At 43.5% G+C, this 21,774-nt stretch overlaps 1 protein-coding gene across 11 annotated transcripts in view; it reads right to left on the reverse strand.

Moving 5' to 3' along the window:
* The window catches only part of ERC2 (ELKS/RAB6-interacting/CAST family member 2), a 2,157,515-nt gene that overhangs the window by 500,310 nt on the left and 1,635,431 nt on the right, over window positions 1-21,774 (reverse strand). For 10 of the 11 annotated variants that reach the window (XR_010186954.1, XR_010186951.1, XR_010186955.1 and 7 more), the window contains one exon: window positions 3,112-3,243. Coding sequence is in view for 1 of the 11 variants with exons in the window: in XM_063940841.1 (XP_063796911.1) it covers window positions 3,112-3,243 (132 nt within the window). In the remaining 10 variants the exon portion in view is untranslated. Of the gene's footprint in view, window positions 1-3,111; window positions 3,244-3,650; window positions 3,747-21,774 lie in introns of those variants that run through there. The other variant, XR_010186952.1, reaches the window with a different exon arrangement.

Here is a 21,774-nt window from a genome sequence, read left to right on the forward strand (position 1 = left end):
TTTGCATTTAAAACACTCAAAACATTTACCCAATCAGCCGTCGGCGGTGCCGACACGGTCACTCCCACAGTCTTTTCTGTCCCCACTCCAGCCTCCTCCTGGGAAGAGCACTCAGCCTCAGACATGTCGACACACGCGTACCGACACCCACAACCACACTGGGGCTATAGGGGACAGACCCACAGCAAAGCCTGTTAGAGAAACACAGAGGGAGTTCTGCCAGCTCACAACCCAGCGCCTATCCCGGTACAGAAAATGATTAAAATAATGCCTCAGACCTGTTAGCGCTTTTATACTAATAAAACAACACCAAATTACTGTGCCCCCACCTCCCCCCCGTTTTGCACCCTGTTACTTGTACAGCAGTGTAGGAGGTCAGGACCAGCGTCTCTGCAGCTCTGTGAAGAGAAAAAGGCGCTGATTAAAGCTGTGAGGGCTAAGCCACGCCCCCTTAATGGCGCGCTTCAGCCCCGCTACTTTTCAAATTTTTATACTGGCGGGGGTTTGGTAATAGTGCCCAGGCACTGTAAGCCTCTTTTGCCAGTCTATTTATTGAGGTTTAATGCTGCCCAGGGCGCCCCCCCTGCGTCCTGCACCCTGTAGTGCCGCTGTGTGTGTGGGAGCATGGCGCGCAGCGCGGCCGCTGTGTGGTACCTCAAAGCCGTCACTGAAGTCTTCTGATCCTCTTCTACTCACCCGTCTTCTGACTTCTGGCTCTGCAAGGGGGGTGAAGGCGCGGCTCCGGGAACGAGCATCTAGGCATACCTAGCGATCAGACCTTCTGGAGCTAATGGTGTCCAGTAGCCTAAGAAGCAGAGCCTTGAAACTCACAGAAGTAGGTCTGCTTATCTGCCCTCAGTCCCACGATACAGGGAGCCTGTTGCCAGCAGGTCTCCCTGAAAATAATAAACCTAACATAAAGTCTTTTTCTGAGAAACTCTGGAGAGCTCCTCAGTGTGCATCCAGTCTCACTAGGCACAGAATCTAACTGGAGTCTGGAGGAGGGGCATAGAGGGAGGAGCCAGTTCACACCCCTTTTAAAGTCTTAAAGTGCCCATGTCTACTGCGGATCCCGTCTATACCCCCATGGTTCTTGAAGCATCCCCAGCATCCTCTAGGACGTAATTTTTTTTTTCCAAATAAGTTGCAACACATCTAAACATCTGTTTCTATTCTGGTACAACTTCCCAGATTAGTGACAGAATCCGTATGAAAAATTCTGATGATCAATTGCTGCCATCCGGAAAGTGGAAGGCTTGAAATTTATTTCCAACATCTGCCATCTGGGCACTAAGAAAACATGCATACAAAGGGGAAACATCACCGGATACTGCAATTTGTTCATGGACATGTCAAAGTCTTAATGCCCAAACTCAATAGATCATTGTGATCAAAACAGAACATCCATTCTATTTTCCCGAATGTCGTGATAACATGCATCCCTTTATATTTTGATGATTCTGCAACTAAACCATCTGCTTTTACGGTTGGGGCTTTTAAAAACTAACCTGATTTTTTTTTTAAGGGTAGTCCCTTTAGAAATAAATGGGCACATCTTTAAAGAAGTACTGCAGAAGATGTTGGCGATTTATAAATAAAGGATAATCACACGTCCACATTTTTCTTTAGTAAATACACTCCCTGGAGATATTTTTGAAAAACTGCAGAGATGCAAGCAGCACACGGAATCAAGGGCAGTTTCGTGCTTTGGGATCGCTATCAAAGACATTTCTTTTTTAAGTGGGAATCAAGGCTCCATTTACAGAAAATTATTAAATTGTTTAAATGTCATCATTCCCCTGCCAAAATAACTTTTATTTTAATAAAACACATTTTTGGCCAAAGTCCACTCCTAATACGGTTGACACGAACCGGGTCTGTTACTTTTAAAGCGCTAAACATCTTGGGCTTAATGTGGACCCAAAGGCAAAGTGAAATATTTTATTAATAACAACCATTGTTGAGTCAGAAGTTTTCAATTTGAGAAATCCTAATGTTTTGACAATATATATATTCACATTTTGAAGTCTTTTTTTTCCCCCCTGTCATAGCCTTAAGGCAAAACAATGCAATAAATTAAATGTAGATGCTCAAAGACTAAAGCTTTATCTAAGACACAGTCAGTATCATTTGCTACACTCCTGTAATATTGTAGCCCCCACCTATATCAGTTGTGCAGGATTTCAGGAAGACCACCTGCTGGCAAAACGCTATTACCAAATAGCAAGTGAGGGGCAGTCTTGTTATCTGGTGCATGTTCAGCTGACTGGGTTGAAATGCTCTCCAATCTTCTGGTCTTTAAACCAAGACGAGTACGGTTTTGTTTGTTATGTGGAAATATGCTCTATCTCTGACGAACAAGGGGTGTTCCTCCTATCTGTCAAGGGTGACTATTTCAAGACAGGGATAACTCTAAATATATAAAGTACATTTATTTATTTATTTTTAAACTTTATTTAAAATATATTATTATTTTAAATACATTTTTAAATATTTTAAAACATTTGTTTTCTTTTTTTAAAATATATAACAAGCGGAACTGAAACCCCCAAGTCATGGTAGGCATGTTTAGTTCCACCAACATTACCCGGCAAAGTGGTAAGAACTCTTACCGATGCCAACCAGTATAGTTTGGCACCTAAGTATCACACAAGTGCTACTGTGATATTTTATATTAAATTGTGGCGATAGCCGGTCCTCTATAGTGGCGATATAAAATATGTGCCTTTGCAATATATTATTATATATGTAGTAGCCATGTAAGTGACATTCACAATCGCTAAGCTCTGCAGTCAGCAAGGGAATGAGAAACCTTTAATCAAAGCCAAATGTGAGACTTTGGAGAAAGCAGAGACTGGTCATGTAATATTCAGGCGTCACCGTCATGTCCTTGTTACACAGTGATGGTTCTACAGCTGATAGTGCTGTAATGTGTTTATACAACCTGTGGAATTAATCATTACTATTTTATACAGTATAACATGGTAAACAGCAACAAAATGATTAGCATAATGCGCATTTTTGTGAAACAAATGTCTTTGCGTGAAACCTATCAAGGTCACCCGTTCCATACATGCTTCATTACTGTTTTACACATTTAAAGAGTCTAACCTGATCTGGAGAGGGTCTATGGCTAGAGAGCATTCTCCCAGGAGAACGATGATGGTGATGGTGGTGGTGGTGGTGATGGTGATGGTGATCGTCTTCATAGTTGTCCGCAATTAGCTTCATCCGGTTTTGTGTCTGGGTAGAAAACAAAACAATGTAAAATACAGAGTTAGTCCTAATTTGCACTGAGCCAAAAAACAAGATAACCGGCCGTGTCCTCATCTCACCCGTCATTTACAGAACTGATTGAGCTCCAAATGCACAACAATATCTTCTTATCCTGCCACTAGTAAAATAGAACCACGTGTGCTGGAGAACGTAAACAGTGGCCGGGACATGCAGTGCTGGTTCTGTATCCCCCTCCGGCGTAGTGAAAAAACACACTAAATCATTTGCAGGCAAAGCATTAATAACAATAAATATAAAAATCTATAAAACAATAATACTGAGACAATTTTTTCGTCTTCCTTGTACCTTTACTGCATTGATTATGATATCAAAATTTTGTTGAAAGGAGCACTAACTATTTCTATTATCCTCACTATATCTCTGATTGCTGCCTGGCCATGTTTCTATCAGCTCTGCTTGCTTGCCATTGGTCACCATCCCGTCACAAAGATAATATCAGGTGTGGAATGCTGCAAAGGAAACGGGAAATCTAATTCAACCGAGTTGGCGATATAATATCTTTACTCACATTTACTGATGTCAATTTCTTTTTAATAGCTGGGATACCAGAATTTAGTTGATTTTAAAGATACTGGTTTGCCAAAAAAATGAATAAAAGCATAAAAAATTAAATAATAATACTTCACCCACCTACTATTTGAGTATGTAACCCTATAAAACAAGATTCCGTATTTCACCTATAGCAGCCCCTTTTACCGGGTGCAGTATGGTATGCCGGCGGCCGGGCTCCCGGCGAGCAGCATCCCGACAGCTGGGCGAGCACAAATGAGCCCCTTGCTGGCACGGGCCCCACGCTATCTATTCTCCCACCACGAGGGTCGTGGACCCCCAAGAGGGAGAAAAGGTGTCGGTATGCCGGGTGTCGGGATTCCGGCACCGGTATACTGTGTGCCGGGATCCCAACAGCCGACAAACTGAAGACCACTCCTTTTACCATACAGCCCGATGTGCTCACCAGTACTCTTATTCCCTAAAGCTGGGTACACATTAGACGACATTTGAAACGATTTGGATGATTACGATTTGATCAGATCCACAAATGATTTAAATCGTCCAGTGTGTACGCTCTATCATGATGCTGATGTGCGTTCCCACTGGTCATTGGTTGCTTCTTCTGATCACACAGGAAGATTTGTAAATATTGTTAATGACCGTATACTCCTGAATGTGGCCACTGACGATATCTTTTGTAAGATTGCACAGTTTGTATGCACTATATTGTTTGTCGGGGAGTTCTAAGGAGTTCAAAGGACATCGTTGACGACATAGCATCGTTTGCAGTACAAACAGTGGGCAATACAAGTAGGAGCAGTCAACAAAGGTACAGTACCCATATATGTATGAGACAAGTCCGCAGTACAACTCCACTTACATCAGAATTGACTGACAGCTGGAGAGTTATCAAATGTTGGAGAGAGATAAACCATCAACCAATCAACTGCCATTGTACAGGTTGTGCTAGAAAAATGACACTTGGAAGCGGGTTGGTTTCTATGAACAACTTCTGTATTTTCTCTCTCTCCAAGATTTTATAAATCTCCCCCATAGTCAGAAACAGATCAGAGATCACAAACAGGAGGTAATAACAAACTGTATCAAGCGAATAGGGCCAAAGGCTAAGGCACAAAACAGTTACCAAGCAAGACTCAGTGCTTGTGGAAAGAAGTGTAGTGAATAAACAACCTGCCTAATCAAAGCTCGGATCCAATTACATGCAGCCTACCCATGCCATTGGAATACTATCACCCCATTTCATAGGTTCATTAAACAACCCCTGTTGAATGCAGTAATGAGACTTTATGCAAGTAGGGTGAGAAACTCTTTACTTAAAAAAAAAAAAGATTTAATGTTTTCTACAATTTGATGTGCTTGAGCAGAAACTCAATGTCCATTTCTTCTTCTCTACAATGAACTGTCGGTGCGAAGCTGTGCTGTCCTGTGTAAGGTGAACACAGGTGGATGGCAAATGAATCACTTTCCAGATGTGAGAGGTCAAGTCCAGATTTTCCATAGATTAGAGTCGCTTAACTTGACCTGTCGTGGCTATGTGATGAATTGCATTTTTCAGACTTTGTTATTCACATGATTAAGATGTCAATTTTTTTTAATCACCAGAACAAATTCAAAACATTAGGTCCAGACATATAGTGTGTGTGTGTGTGTGTGTGTGTGTGTGTGTGTGTGTGTGTGTGTGTGTGAGCATTCTATAAGATGGCAGAACTGGTTTATGTAAAGTATACAACAGAAATATTCTATAGTAAATTGTATCCACTGTATGTGACACTATGAGGAGACAGGCAGTATTTTTGTTAATTAAGGTATTACATAAGGTTTGAAAATCTAAATTAACCTGAACTTCAACTCTACACTAGCCTTCCACCCCAGGGAGACCACACAATTTGTAATACATGCCCCAAAATCTCCAAAGTGTAATGGAATACTGCACTAACCCCTAATATTTAACAACACTAAATTTATTCATTTATTTGGCAATGACATGCAGTTACATTTAGGGGCATATTTGTGTCTGCTAATGCCAGTATACCACAGGGAATACAGCGGGCAGCAATTTCAGTGAAATAGACTTATGTAAAAGAATATGTCTATTTTATACTTCGCCTAAAAACATTCCACAAATGAATGGGGGAGTCCTTGTTACCCCCCACTATGGGCCTAATTCAGTCCTGATCGTAGATGTGTTAAATTTAGCACATCTACGATCAGTCACACAGACATGTGGGGGGACGCCCAGCACAGGGCTATTCCGCCCTGCATGTCAGGCCCTACCCCCCCCCCCCCCCCCCCCCCACCACCACACAAGTACAAGAGCATCGTACAGCGGCAATGCTTTTGTACTTTAGGAGTAGCTCCCTGCTACTCCAAGCTACTCGTCGCTGGGAGGGTCGCAGTTGCTGCGTGTGACGTCATGCAGCCACCGCGGCCCGCCCTCCACATGGTCCGGGCACGCCTGCATTGTCTTGACCGCGCCCATAAAATGACGGCCAAACGCCGCCGGTCCGTCCTCTCCTGGCCAAACGCCCGCCTTTGCCTGTCAATTAGGCAGAGGCGATCGCAGGGCTAAGACGGCCGTCAGCTGTCTGGCATGCGCCGGTGCATGCGCAGTTCAGAACTGATCGGCTGCACAGCACCGATCAAGTCTGAATTAGGCCCACTGTAACTAAAAAATGGCATTCATAAAAATGTTAACAAGCAGTGGCAGCACAAGTTTTGGGGGTGCTCATCACCCACAGTGCTGGCTCCTATCTTGCCATATTGGAGCACAGGAAACTTAAATACAAAAACATTAGCTATAAATGGGTTGTGCATGGGAGACTGTCAGTCAGGATGCTGGCATTCAGAATACCGACACCGCTATAACCGACTGCATGAAATCCAGGTGCGCCGAGGTAAGGAGACCCTAATCCTAACCCTCTCCCTAACCCTTCCTCCTCGCACCATAACACTCTGCACCCCCCCCCCCCCCCCCTGCAGCCTTTCCCTGACCCTGCCCCCGCAGCCTAACCCGAACCCTCCAACCCTCCCTGGAATACTTACGTTTGGGATTCCTGTGTCGGCATTCTGACAGCTGTTGGGATTCCGGCTCAGGTATTCTGACTGCCAGGATCCCAAACACCGGGATGCCAACTACATTACCCATAAATAAGACAAAAAGCAACTTGAAAATGTAAGGAAATATGTTGGCTCAATGTACAACACATGTGCCCAGACATAAGTGAATATGTGGCTCCTGTGTATTATGCTAGAGAGCGATGCATAAGGGTCTAGGCAGCTGTGCACCAGCTACGGGAGTGTACAACAGATAATAGATACATAAGCTGCATCCAGATGTGGAATACAGGAGTCCATCACAGGCAATCCTAGTTTCCAACTACTTCAAAGCAAAGGTCATCACACAGGAAACAGTTGTACAGAATACAGATATGATGTATGAAGTGCTTCCTCCTGCGATGCCATGTACATAAACCAGGGTTACAAGAGGATTGTTTTCTTATTGAATGCATTAACCTTGTACCTTCTGCGACTTTGTGATTATGGAGAGCTTCTCTCCAACTTTCCTGGCTACAGGTTGTTGGTTCGCTCCATTAATCTGCAGATTATTGCGCTACATGAACTATGCCTTATTATTATTATTATATAGATCCCCATTAGCATTAACATTTGTAGAATAAGTTTAGGAGTACATTGACTGAGGACTATGCCAGTGTGCACTGGGGTTCTGTCACCGCGTGCTCATGCTCACAAAGTGAATGCATGCATAAAACAACAGAGGGATGGATTATAAACTTCTATTCAGGGAAAGATAGGGTTAACAAATGTTTATTAGTTGGAATTGGTCAGGTGGCCTGATTGTCCAATGGGCTGGTTGAAGAGGTGTGTTTTGGGAGAGGAATTATGGGTTTTTTTTTCTCTCTCTAAAGCTGACCATTATTTTTGAAGGCCACATACTGTCTTGTGCCATTATTTGTAGATGAGTTTTATAGTAATAGTGTGTTCACACAAATGCATATACCCCAGCTGTCCTGAGTTTTGGAGTGGGGGACTGTCACCACATGCACATGGCATCTTCACAGTGTGCAGGGAGAGACTGGGGTTAGCCCAGAATCTCTGGAACTGCTAGTCACCCCAATGTTGAAAAGGGGCATGCCTCATCACCCGCTTTTTGTAGTTGGCAAGACCACCCTGTGAGATAGCCCTGGCTCCCTTCAAATCTGTAGTTTGTTACGATAGTACTAGCTGTACATACTGTATAACTTATTATACGCTTTGAGGCTATATACAGTATGGATCTTAATATTAAGCAGCCACAGCAGATTTCCCCCAAAGTAGAGGCAGTAGCCATTCAACAGTTTTTTGTGCTTTACAATACAGCAAAAATGAGAAATGATTGCCCCATTGACCTTCATGACAGTAAATATGCCACAGTTAAACTCTTTACCTGTCATGTACTTGCCCCCAATCACTCTGCGCCCAATGTGCCAACACTCGAACTAGGACCTCCCAGTCTGGCACTTTCAATTAAGTTGGTTTTATTTGATGAATGTTTAATCCCTAATCAAGTGTCAAAAACTATTACTAAAGCTCATGCACGGACATGAAATATGGTGGTAACGTGCGTATGTGAAATACAACTACACAACAATTCTTGATGTGCCCAAAGTAATAGGCACTAGGGTATGCCATCCTTTACTGTCGCTCGTGTAGAATGTAGAAGGGATCAAGCGGAATCAGTTACTCATGAAACACATTAATGGAAATGAACTCAACACGGAATTGAGCGGTTGGTAACGGATCAATACCTTAATACCACCCCCTGAGGGCACTGCAAAGCTCAGACTTGTTTGAAAAGCAGCAATGGGGCCTGGTCCAGAACATAAATGAAGTGAGCTTCAAAGTGTTACAGGCTGAATACTTTTCTAATCCAAAGATTTTAACTCCTGAACCCTTCAAACATGGTCCATCTGGAAATCCTTCGTATGGATATTAAACATCTTTAGATTGTTTTTTTTTATTAGTGAAATGGAATTAACATTCCGAAGAAATAACTGATGCAAAACAAAATGTGGTTTATCCACATAAACCTTCTCATTACATGGGTCTCTCTGATTTGTGCTTGCAAATTAAAGCAGCGGGTGTCATACACTAATATGTGGCACCAGTAATCAGAGACTAGCTGGTCTTACAACGTTTTCATCTATAAATAACAAATCAGGGTCAATTCACAGCTGAAAACAGGGTGAAAAGTTAAAAATGTGGATTGCTGTGGTAGTCACTGCTGGCTGATAAGTATTTGCTTTTTACATGCTGTTTGCATCTACTTGTTGATAGGTGCAGGTCCAGATTAAGACTTATGAGGGCCCCAGGGCAACTAACTTGTGGGTGAACATTCCAAAAAAATTGCCTGCAGTTATGGTTTTTGTACTAGTTGATAAGTATGTATGGGTGTGCTGTTATTACTTCTTGGTAGGTATGTATGCTGTTAATACTAGCTGATAGGTATGTGGACTTTTTGCATTCGCTTGTAGATATGTAAGCTATTAATTCTTTATGGCAAGTACATTAGTTGTTGGAACTATTAAGCTGCTTGGACTTGCACTTAGGTATGAGCGTAGTAACAGATGTCGGCCCGTATTGATTTTATGTATGTACAGTATGTACTAGAGGTCTTTGTAGAACACTGTGGAAAATTACAGCACAAATCTTTTATTTTTTCAGATATTGAATAATAAACAGAACATTGCTAAAAGTAAAAAAATCAAAGAATACTGAAATTTGAGCTTTCATTAAATATCTGAAATGAAGATGATGACACCTACTGAAATTCGCACGACTTGCAAAACACATTAGGGGAGTCTGCTCAATCATACAGTGCAGTAAAAAAGTAGTTTAGTGAATTCAGAAGTGGAAGTCAGTCATGTGAAGATGGTGCCAGAAGTGGTAGACCTGTGGATCTGAGCACTCTGGAAAATGTCAACATAATCTACGACCTTGTCATGGCTGACCATTGACTGACAAATTGACATTTAGAAGAGGTTACTGGCATTTCATGTACCCAAATTCAAGACATATCAATTGGAAAATTGGGGCTGCACAAGGTGTCAAAAAGATGGATTACGAAAATGTTGTCTCCTGATCAGAAGTGAGTTAGGTTGACACGTTGTCAGTGTCTTTTGGCAACCTATCGTGCAAATCCAACCGGGTTTTTGGGATTATTCTTGACAATGGGCGAGAAGTGGATTACACCATTTCGATCCAGAGCATAGAGTGGAAACACTCGACCTCCACCAAAGAAATTTCGGGCTCAGCCATCGGCTGACAAAATCATGGCCTATATTTTTTGGGATGTAGATGGAATTGTGTTTGTTGACTATTTGGATTGTGGAGCCACTGTAACTGGTGACTACTAGGCACAACTGATTCCAAAAAGTATGCGAAGGAATCAAGGAGAAGAGGTGGGGGGAAACTGCGATGTATGGTCCTGTTTCACCAAGACAACGCGCCAGCTCACACACATCGCATTGCATTGGCTGCCATTGACACTGCAGGGTTCAAATTGGATGACCATTCACCCTATTCACCGGACCTGGCCCCTAGTGACTTCTTCCCCTTTACAAAGCTCAAGGAACACATTCATGGGTAGACTTTTGCGTCTGATGACGATGTCATGACTGCTGTACAGGACTGGTTTGCCTACCAATCACCGGACTTTTTCCTGAACGGAATCAAGAGATTGGCGCATCGATGGGAGAAGTGCATTGCAGTAAATTGAGACTATGTAAAAAAATAAATGCCATTTGAACTTAACTTTTGAATCCACCCTCATACAGTATGTAAGCTATCAATACTTGGTAGTAGTTACTAAATGAAGGTAGGCACATAAGTAATGCAAGCAGTACCTGATAAATATGTAAGCTGTTACAATTTGCTAATTAGTTTGTAAGCAAATAGTACGAAGTACATGGTAAACACTTAAGCAGTTACTCATTACTTGTAGATAATCTCCTCAGTTCGTGCCAGGTTATGTTACTATAGCCTGGTCGATACATCCTTCTACATATTTGACTAATCAAACCAGTACTGAAAAAACTCTGCAAAGCAGGTCATACAGTTATATCTGATGAAACTCTATGTAGCACTAGTAATACATTTAAAAAAAAAGTAAAATAAAAGCATGCCACCAGCACTGCCAGGTATTAATATAACCCTAATATTCAGGAGGTTTAGTGCGGATCAGCTAAAGTGAAATAAAAACCCTTGATTGACTGGTAATAGAGCAAGCAGCTTAGAAGCAATCTGTAGCTGTAAAATTCCAATATTTAAACTGTCTTTTTAAAAATATTTTAGCAACGTGGAATTAAGGACTTGTGCTTTGATCAGTCATCTGGATGATGTTAAGACTAAAGCATTCATGAACACCGTTTAAATAAGCAAAAACAATAGGCTAACTTGCCAAGTGATAGAGACAAAATAAGCTCTTTCTTGTCCCTTTTCTTTATGACCTCTACAGACTTTCTGGGGGCTCAACCGGATTGGACATTTTGTGCAACAAGAAAAAATCTAGTTACGCTCGCACAGCAAAACCTTCCAAATAACATCTAAAAAGAGACTTATAAAAGAGATAGTTAAAAAAAACATACACAATTTAGTACAAGACCCAGGGAGGAATCCTATTAGCCCCGATGCTTTAGCTATCCAATTACTGCCCCTTTTTTTCGGGTGAAAAGGTCTCGTAATTCAAGGTGGTAACACATGGGATCCGGGATAAATTCCCGGACCCGTGTGTTATCTCAGATCCGCGGGCTCCTATCGCAGATTATGCTGCATAATCCCCGACAAGTGCTGACATTGGGGTATCAGGACGTCGGCATCGGGACTAATAGGCAGAGCCGTAACTAGGTGTGTGCCGATGAAGCCTTGCCCACAGCGCAAATGCACTGAGAGCGCACCATCGAGGATTACACCCGCACGGCCACTATCTGTAGGCGGCGCTGCCTGTGTCCCGCTGACGGCAGCGCCGCCTGCATCCCGCTGAAGCCGCAGCCGCCCACCCGCCTGTGTCCTGCTGAAGCCTCTGCCCGCCCGCCTGTGTCCTGCTGCAGCCGCCACCCGGCCACCTGTGTCCAGCTTAAGCCGCCGCTACTGCTGAGGTCCCGGCAGCGCTGCGGCTGAGTTTCTCTGCCTGTGAAGTGGACAGTCTGTCAGGATGAGGCAGAAGCTGGCAACAGCGCTGGAAGAACCCTCACATCGCGTAAGTGCCTACACAGACACTACACTATATTACACTACACTTCACTATAGTACACTACACTATACTATACTACACTACACCACAGTACACTACACTACACTCTATTACACTACACTTCACTACAGTACACTACACTATATTACACTACACTTCACTACACTACAGTATATTACACTACACTTCACTACAGTACACTACACCACAGTACACTTTACTACACTACACTCTAAGGGTAGGGAAGGGGGGGTGTAAGGGGGAATCTGCCTGCCATAATGTGTAAAAGGGAGACCTATCCTGGCGTAACGTGTAAAAGGGGGACTCTGCCTGCCGTAACTTGTAAAAAGGGGACTTTGTCTGCCGTAATGTCTAAAAAGGGGACGCTGTCTGCCCAGCCGTAATGTGTAAAAAAGGGGACTCTGTCTGCCGTAATGTCTAAAAAGGGGACGCTGTCTGCCCAGCCGTAATGTGTAAAAAAGGGGACTCTGTCTGCCGTAATGTGTAAAAAAGGGGACGCTGTCTGCCGTAATGTGTAAAAAGGGGAATCTGTCCGCCGTAAGGTGTAAAAGGGTCTCTACCTGGTGTAGTGGTGCTACTGTGTGGTGTAATTTGAATAATGGAGACTACTGTGCACCATTATATGAATTGGTATTATTTTGTGGCCACACCCCTTCCCCATGAAGCCACGTCCCTATATATTTTTGCGCACTGCCGCCGGTTTACATTAAGGGGGGGAGGCGCTGATGCCATTTCTTGTATACAGCGCTAAAATGTCTAGTTACGGCACTGCTAATAGGATAGCCCCCGGAGAACCTATTAGCAGTAATAGAATACCCCCTGCTTATAGGATACCCCTGCGGTGAATGGGTGCAGCAACTGCAGCTTCTATCTCCCCCACACTTAAAGGGAGGGCACCTTTCCTCTTATATGTGAGCATTTCAGCTTCAGGCAGTACATAGAGGTCATTAGCAAAAATAATTAATATGAAACCCACAAATAAGCATTTACTCCTCTGCTAGCCTGCTTTTTCCCCTAGAATGCATATATATATATATACAGGTTGAGTCTCCCTTATCCAAAATGCTTGGGACCAGAGGTATGTTGGATATGGGATTTTTCCGTATTTTGGAATAATTGCCTACCATAATGAGATATCATGGTGATGGGACCTAAATCTAAGCACAGAATGCATTTATGTTTCATATACACCATATACACACAACCTGAAGGTAATTTTAGCCAATATTTTTTATAACTTTGTGCATTAAACAAAGTGTATCTACATTCACACAATTCATTTATGCTTCATATACACCTTATACACACAGCCTGAAGGACATTTAATACAATATTTTTAATAACTTTGTGTATTAAACAAAGTTTGTGTACATTGAGCCATCAAAAAACAAAGGTTTCACTATCTCAGTCTCACTCAAAAAAGTCCGTATTTCGGAATATTCCGTATTTCGGAATATTAGGATATGGGATACTCAACCTGTATATATATATGTTTGTCACCAGGGTTGGACAGGCCCTCAGGGAACTCAGTGAACTCCCCCCCCCCCCAGGTGGGCCCCACGGCTTGGCCCCCCAACTTCTTCTCTCGGGGTCAGGTTCCAGACTGTGCACTTGAATAATACATTATACATACTGTATGTATGTTACATTGTACTGCACAGGACTATGGTGTATTTTCTACAGTGCATTGCTGTTAATCTGGTACATTATCATGCATGCACTAGCTGTGTTTACTAACTATATATATATATTTATTTGGAATGCCATTTTATAAATGTGCCAGATTGGTATTGTTTATGCTTAAAGTGTAATTATATTAAATGACGTGTGCATATTTGTGTGTATATGTTCGAAAGTGTAATTATAGTGATATACATGTGTACATATTTAATTCTGTTTTGTCTAGTTATGCAAATCTTATTCTGATGTATACAAATGTGGCTCTGATGTAATGTTCTATATGTATAGGTGTTTTATGATCCTATAGAAATTGTGGCTGATAAGTGGTTCCTACTATTGAATCTTCTACATTTACCATTAACATCGATATGTATTAGGAATTGTTCTGTTTATGAAATGAGGGTACATAGTATCCATTTGTATTACAAGAAAAATTCCCTATATCCTTTTTAGGATGTGTCCTAAGACAATCCTTTGGGGCAGGTAAAGCCCACAAATTCATCCCGTTTATATATCTGGGTATGTATTACAAGTACCCTTTTTTATGCTTAACTTTTAGAATAGAGTAAAGATTCCCACAATAAACGCTTATTAGAAATATGACATTTTGTCCATCCATTACCAGGCTGACTCCTTTACAATACGTTTGGTAGAGTCTCTAGACTTCCCAATTGACTCTCCATTACGTGGTACGTACTCTAAATTATCCTTCGATCCACCACCATTAGTTAATAAATAAATTGTGACACCCATGTATACATCTTTATAAAGATTTTACCCCTGAAGAAGTCCTATGAATAGGGCGAAATGAGTAGGATATCAGGTGATTGGACCCACCGCCTACATTAGGAACATCCACCAAAGAGCTCACACCTTAGGGTGGTTGGTGGTATTATTCAACATCTGTTCACATGTAACGCTGGTATTCCGGAAAAACACCTTTGTATTATATTAAAACCAATTTTTATTGTACTAACTTTTATGTACGATTATCTTTTATGTATTAATCTCTCTGAATGTTATGAATTAAAAGCATTTTGGATATTTTACTAATGAAAGGCCTTGGTGCCATGTTTGGGTGTCCTTTTTGGTGTGAGGGTATCTCCCAGGTCGATACATACATTTGAATCCATTCGGTGACCTAAAGAATGAATCCACCATCTCCAGATTGGGGTTCCAATCAAGTCCTGTTGCAAATTTTTAAATATTTGCACATTTGGTTATTACTGTCTGTAAGGACTCTTTTATGTACAATAGTTTGGAGTCTTAGCGCCCTCTGGTTTCTATACATATATATATATATCAAACGAAGAAGACTGTAGCCCTCGCAGATGCAGAAGAAACAAAGTTTTTACTGAATTACATCGGATGTAATTAAGTAAAAACTTTGATTCTTCTGCATCTACGAGTGCCACAGTCTTCTTCGTTTGCTATTAACATTTTCACTGAAGGTACCCACAAAAGTATTTCCAGCATTGAGTGATGGTTCTTCCCTGCATTTATATATATATATATATAGACCAATGCAGGGTACCTTAAACTATTCACCATAGGAAAGGAACCAGGCGGCACTCCAAGGGTTTTGTTCAAGCAAAAAAACATGTATTCAAATAACAGTGCAAAAATATTAATCCAGCATAGTGCAAGCCACCAACGTTTCAACGCCCATCCGGCGTTTTTATCAAGGTGCTATACTATAAAGTGCAATGTGACAACAGCATGAACAAACATGTTCTTTATAGCATAGCACCTTGATAAAAACGCCGGATGGGCGTTGAAACGTTGGTGGCTTGCACTATGCTGGATTAATATTTTTGCACTGTTATTTGAATACATGTTTTTTTGCTTGAACAAAACCCTTGGAGTGCCGCCTGGTTCCTTTCCTATGGTGAATAGTTTAAGGTACCCTGCATTGGTCTATAGTTTCCTGAGGAGGCCACCCAGGTGGATGACATTGGGACTGGGAGTGCCATAACTATATATGGATATATATATATATATATATATATATATAGTGAAAGAAGGGTATAAAGCGGCACTTGGAGACTTGTTCTAGTTTAAATCAGTGTATTAAACATCTCACAGCAGCATCCCAACGTTTCGGGGCTGTTCCGCCCCTTTGTCAAGGTGAGTAGTACTACTACTACTACTCACCTTGACAAAGGGGTGGGACGGCCCCGAAACGTTGGGATGCTGCTATGAGATGTTTAATACACTTTGATTTGAACTAGATCAAGTCTCTGAGTGCCGCTTTATACCCTTCTTTCACTGTTTTCTACTCATTATTGAGGGCACCGGAGCACCTTGGAAGCAGTGGGGCAAGAGTGCCGGTCCAAGAAACTGCGATATATATATATATATATATATATATATATATATATAGTGGTCGAAGTGGGGATATGGAATAGTGAAGGTTGTAATTATACGCGCGCCAGCTCCGGGAAAAGGGGGCATGGCCACTCAAAAGGGGACATGTCCATAACTGTAGTGTACCACACCATATACACATTATGCACCACAATAGTAGGACCCCTTAAACTATCTAGTACTGGTGCCCTTTACACATTATCCCACATGGAATGAGCCAAAATTCACATTACGCCACATGGAATGAGCCAAAATTCACTATATGCCACACGGAATGAGCCAAAATTCACAATATGCCACACAGCATGAGCCAAAATTCACAATATGCCACACAGTATGAGCCAAAATTCACATTATCCCACACAGTATGAGCCAAAATTCAGGGACAGGAAGAGTGACAGCAGGGACAGGGAGAGAGAGTGACAGCAGGGACAAAGAGAGTGACAGCAGGGACAAGGAGACTGACAGCAGGGACAAGGAGACTGACAGCAGGGACAGGGATATTGACAGCAGGGACAGGGAGAGTGACAGCAGGGACATAGGGAAGCAGGGGAACATTACCTAATGAGATGCGCAGTGGAGGTGTGGAAGGTGCTGTTGTCGGCGGCTGTGCAGAGGTGTAGTCGGCAGCGGTGGTGGTGAGAAGGAGGCCTTCGGTGCGGTGGTGGTGAGGCCCCTTTGACCGCTACTGTTTGTGGGCGGTGGTCAGTGGGCGGCTGTGAGCCGCAGAGAGCCTAGGCTGTGCAGGGTAAGAGGGGGGTGTGCAGGGTGGGAGAGGACGCAGGATGAGATGGGGTGGGAGAGGACGCAAAGTGAGAGGGGGGTGTGCAGGGTGTGAGGGGGGTGTGCAGGGTGGAAGAGGCCGCAGGGTGAGGGGTGTGTGCTGGGTGGGAGAGGGGGCAGGGTGAGACAGGGTGGGAGAGGTGGCAGGGTGAGAGGAAGGTATACAGGGTGAGAGGGGGGTGTGCAAGGTGAGAGAGGACACAGGATGAGAGGGGGTGTGCAGGGTGGGAGAGGACGCAGGGTGAGGGGTGTGTGCAGGGTGAGAGGTGGGTGTGCAGCGTAAGAGGAGGGGACGCAGGATGAGAGGGGGGGGTGCAGGGTGGGAGAGAACGCAGGGTGAGGGGGGGTGTGCAGGGTGAGAGAGGACGCCGAGTGAGAGGAGGGTGCCCTGGGTGGAAGAGGACACAGGTTGAGAGGGGGGTGTAGGGTGGGAGCGGAACATATTTGATGATTTTGATTTAATATTAAAGCTGACCAGTGGGCGCATTGCGTGGCTCCAGCGGCGGCATGAACCGGGAGCACCCCACGTGGGAGTCCGGCGGCAGGAACAAGAACAGGGAGCCGAGCACCGCACATAGGAGCCCAGCGGCGGCAGGAACCGATCACATCCCACGTGGAAGCCCGGCAGCAGCAGGGACGCGAGATGGGCGCATCGCAGGGACCGGAGCAGCAGTGCAGCATCCTATAAGTGCAGCTCTTTTTCATTCAATTAAAAAAAAAAAAACAACTTCCGGATCAGTGGAAATGAAGTGCCGGTAATGCCATACCACTGCATACCGGACCACTTCGACCACTGTATATATATATATATATATATATATATATATACATATATATATATACATATATATATATATATATATATATATATAGCGATCTCAAGGGACCCAGACTATTCAGTCTCTAATGGTTAGGCAAACCAATGTGGCTGCTGGCCACACCCCTCTGAAGACTGGCCACACCCCTAAACGTGGGCCTCTACCAATGCATTCGCCTGGTGGGCCCTTCATGCCCCAGTCTGACACTTTGTCACCTATTTAACAATGGAAAACCAAAGATGCTAAAAGTAAGTAAGGCACACATAATAGGCACACGTTTCTCGCACTCCTTACTGATACATGCAAAGTCTTCATACTTTCTACCAGACCTTACGATGTCTCTGTCTGCTATCTGATTCATTCTCATGAATCACGTCATCATTTCTGCATCTCCCAAAATTCTAAACATCTGTTTTGTCTGGCAGTGCAGTTTCCGGATGTGTCAGATTGGGTTATATAGTTTTGTCCCATAAAACAAAGGGTTACTCACCTTTGTTTCAGGAAACTTACAGTATTTAGCAATTGTACTTGTATCACCAACCACAATACTGTACCTCCCAACATAATACAGATTTGTGCATGTCTCTGTCCCTTCCCCTATAATTGGGTTGAAGAGACAAAAGGCTTGTTCATTCTGGCATGTAGGTGACTGTCATTTTCCACCAATGTTTGGCATATCTGCAATCACCAGCTCAATCATTTTCGTGCCTAAACCGGTCTATAAGTAACAGTAGCCTTAGAGGGTCATTCCGAGTTGATCGTAGCTGTGCTAAACTTAGCACAGCTACGATCATTCACACTGACATGCGGGGGGACGCCCAGCATGTCAGTGCCCCCCCCCCCCCCCCCCGCAAAAGTGCAAAGGCATCGCACAGCGGCGACACCTTTGCACTACAAGAGTAGCTCCCGACCAGCGCAGCTTTAGCGTGCTGGCCGGGAGCTACTTGTCGCTCCCCGGCCCGCAGCGGCTGCATGTGACGTCACGCAGCCGCCGCGGACCCCCCCCCCCCAAATGGTCCGGCCACGCCGGACCGCTCCCCCTAAATGGCGGCCTCAGAGGCTATCGCTAGGCAACGTCGGCTGCCATGCGCCGGCACAGTTCCGAACCGATCGCTGCGCTGCGAGAAACTGCAGCGAGCGGTCAGGTAGGACTGACCCCCTTAATACGAAAGGATACGACCGCAATATGATTGGCATTGGTGGGTGGCGTTGCGGGAACGTTTGGGGAAAAATGCAGGCGTGCCTGGATCGTTATCGGGGCAGCTGTGTGACATCACACGCAGTCGCTCCGATAAAAAAAATGGGGGCGATGCGCCTGCCTTCGCAGCTAGGCTGTGCAGGCAGAGGGTTACACTTAAATTGTGGGGCTAGTGATGTGAGTGCAATTCAATTGCAGCCGCATCACTGGCAGCAATTAGCATGCTGGGTGGCCTTTCCCTGTGCTGTGCGGCCCCCAGCATGTGATCTTCAGCAGTAGCATTTTTGCTTTTTTAGCAAAACTGCAATTCATGCTGAATAAGATCCACAAACTGTAATTACAGGTGGCGTTAATATGTATTAAGGACCCTATTCAGGTTCAGTTGCAGAATCTGCAAAAAATTTGAAGCTAGGCTGCGTACGCAGGCGGTCCGTCGCCATTTTCTTTATCAGAGCGGCTGCATGTGAAGTCACACAGCCCCCCCATATGTGAATCATAGTGTGATCGCATCCTTCAGGGACGCATTCCTACTGTGAATGCGAAAGCATGCGCTGTGCAGTCGCAGCACATGCGCAGTTTGCAGAAAATAGCTTGTTTGAGATTTTCTGAAAATAGCGATGCGAGATGAATAACCCCCTAAGTATGGTATCACATTGCTTGTGCCGCCCTCAAGATAGATGTTCCATGTGCAAAACACACACAAAAGTCTTTGAAAGGGTCCATTCTTCAAGAATACCTGTATTTGTGTACCATTTCATATATCTGCTTTGAAAAAGTCATTTAATTTCCAAACTACTATTATAGAATTTCTTTTATGAAATATGAACTCTTTTAAACTTGAGAGAGCAAAGAAAACTGACCTAACTGAACAAAATGATTTATATTTTTGAATTGCACCATGCACTAAACATAAAATATCACATATGAAAGCCTTAACCTCAGGAAATTAAACATTAAATACAGACCAGTGTAATAGATTAAGGTATCTCCATCATGCAACCCTGGGGCCCGGATGTAATGCCGCCCCAGTTCGGCGGCCGTGCGGGAGGCTGGCCGAACTCGGACGCTTTTAAAGGGGCAATCACTTACAAGGCATGGTTTTGCCGTGTAAGTGATTGACCCTTTAAAAAGTCTGAGTTCAACCGGCATCACGCACGGCCGCCGAACTTGGGCGGCATTACATCCCGTCTGAGACATCTAAGTAAAAAGAACTGTGACACATTACCAGACAGATGTAGCAAAGGGTGAAAAGCCCTAATACTGGAGAAAACCCCCATTTTCACTGTACTATAAACATGACAGAGTTAAGCAGGAGTCCTCAACATGCTTCCCTCCAGGTGTTGTGGAACTACACATCCCAGCAAACCCTGCCACAGTTCAAGCATTCCCTAATAGCAAAACTGTGGCAAGGCATGCTGGGATATGTTGTACCACAACACCTAGAACACAGGATGTTCACCACCTCTGCTTTAGCGGATAACACGGTGATCACCGGTTATAACCTGATAGTAACAGTGGTAAGTATCATATCAGTAAAATAACATCTCTATTATCACCATTTCAGGAGGGAGACAAAACATTCGTGCAAAAAAAAAAAAATCTTTATTGTGTGAATGAGTCATTTTAGTTTTAATGTTTCTATAGTTTTTTAATTAAATGTAAATGCATTTTATCTATTTTTTTTTGTGTGTTTTTATTCAATTAAGTAGAACAGAAAGTCCAAATCTAGGAAAACATGTGGTTGCAACTTGCAGCGTCTTTTTCATAGTTATCACTGCACACATGCATGGTATAGTTCTACATGAGAAAAAAGTCACATGAACATGATAAGTGAAGACCGGTATGAAGTTTTGTTGTGGAAATAAACAATACAGGTCATTGGGGGACAGAGGTCACTAGAAGCATTTACACGGGTGTGATCACCATTACCGCCATTTGGGATGCCAGCAGTCAGAAGACTGACCACGTGGAGAGAATCACGACAGGGGGTGGGTAAGTATACATACCCCCCCAATACCCCCCAAACCCTAACCCACCCTTCCTGCAGCCTAAACCTTTCCCGCCCCCTCCCCCCCCACGTAGCCTAACAGTAACCCTCCTCGATCCTTCCTATATCAAACTCCCCCCTCCCCACTGCCTAAACTTATCCCCCCTTCCCCTTCAGCCTAACCCTAACCCTCCCTGGGGGTGCCTAACCCTAATCCCCCTTCATCACAGCCTAACCCTAAACATACCCGGAGGAACCTAAACCAAACACCCCTCCCGCGCGGACTAATACTACAGTGGGGTGCATATTTATGATCGGATGCCGGCTGTTGGGATTCTGGCGCCAGGATTCCAGCTGCATCCCGACCGCATCCCACTTATACATGTCCTTCATACATTTGATCACTGATGTGAATGTAGGGTGTGTACCCTACTGCAACTATACATCTGTTTCTTGGTTGCGAGTAATATTTATTCATGCTCTAAAAAACAAGAATTGACTTGATGTAAATAAAATCCACACGGTTCTAAATGCACATGAAAGATGTCAGTTAAGTCACAACAATATCCACATGCCAAAACGCTAAAATAAAGCATCCCCCAGACTTGCATGCAGGTTTCAGACTTAATGTATCTAAAGTGACCACAGTAACACAGCATGTTCTAGATTATTTGCATTTGTGTTTCATATTTTAGGATTACTTACCACTATAGGGAAATTAGAATAAATGGTTTGCTGGTTTTTAACTATGTTTCAGGCAAAGGAGAAGTAGATGTTTACTGGAGAGATAAGAAAAGGTAAACCAATTGAGTTATCAAAATGTGCTTCATACATATGGACATTGAGGCTAATTCAGATGTGG

This window comes from Pseudophryne corroboree, chromosome 9 (genome assembly GCF_028390025.1).
Source record: "Pseudophryne corroboree isolate aPseCor3 chromosome 9, aPseCor3.hap2, whole genome shotgun sequence".
Taxonomy (NCBI): domain Eukaryota; kingdom Metazoa; phylum Chordata; class Amphibia; order Anura; family Myobatrachidae; genus Pseudophryne; species Pseudophryne corroboree.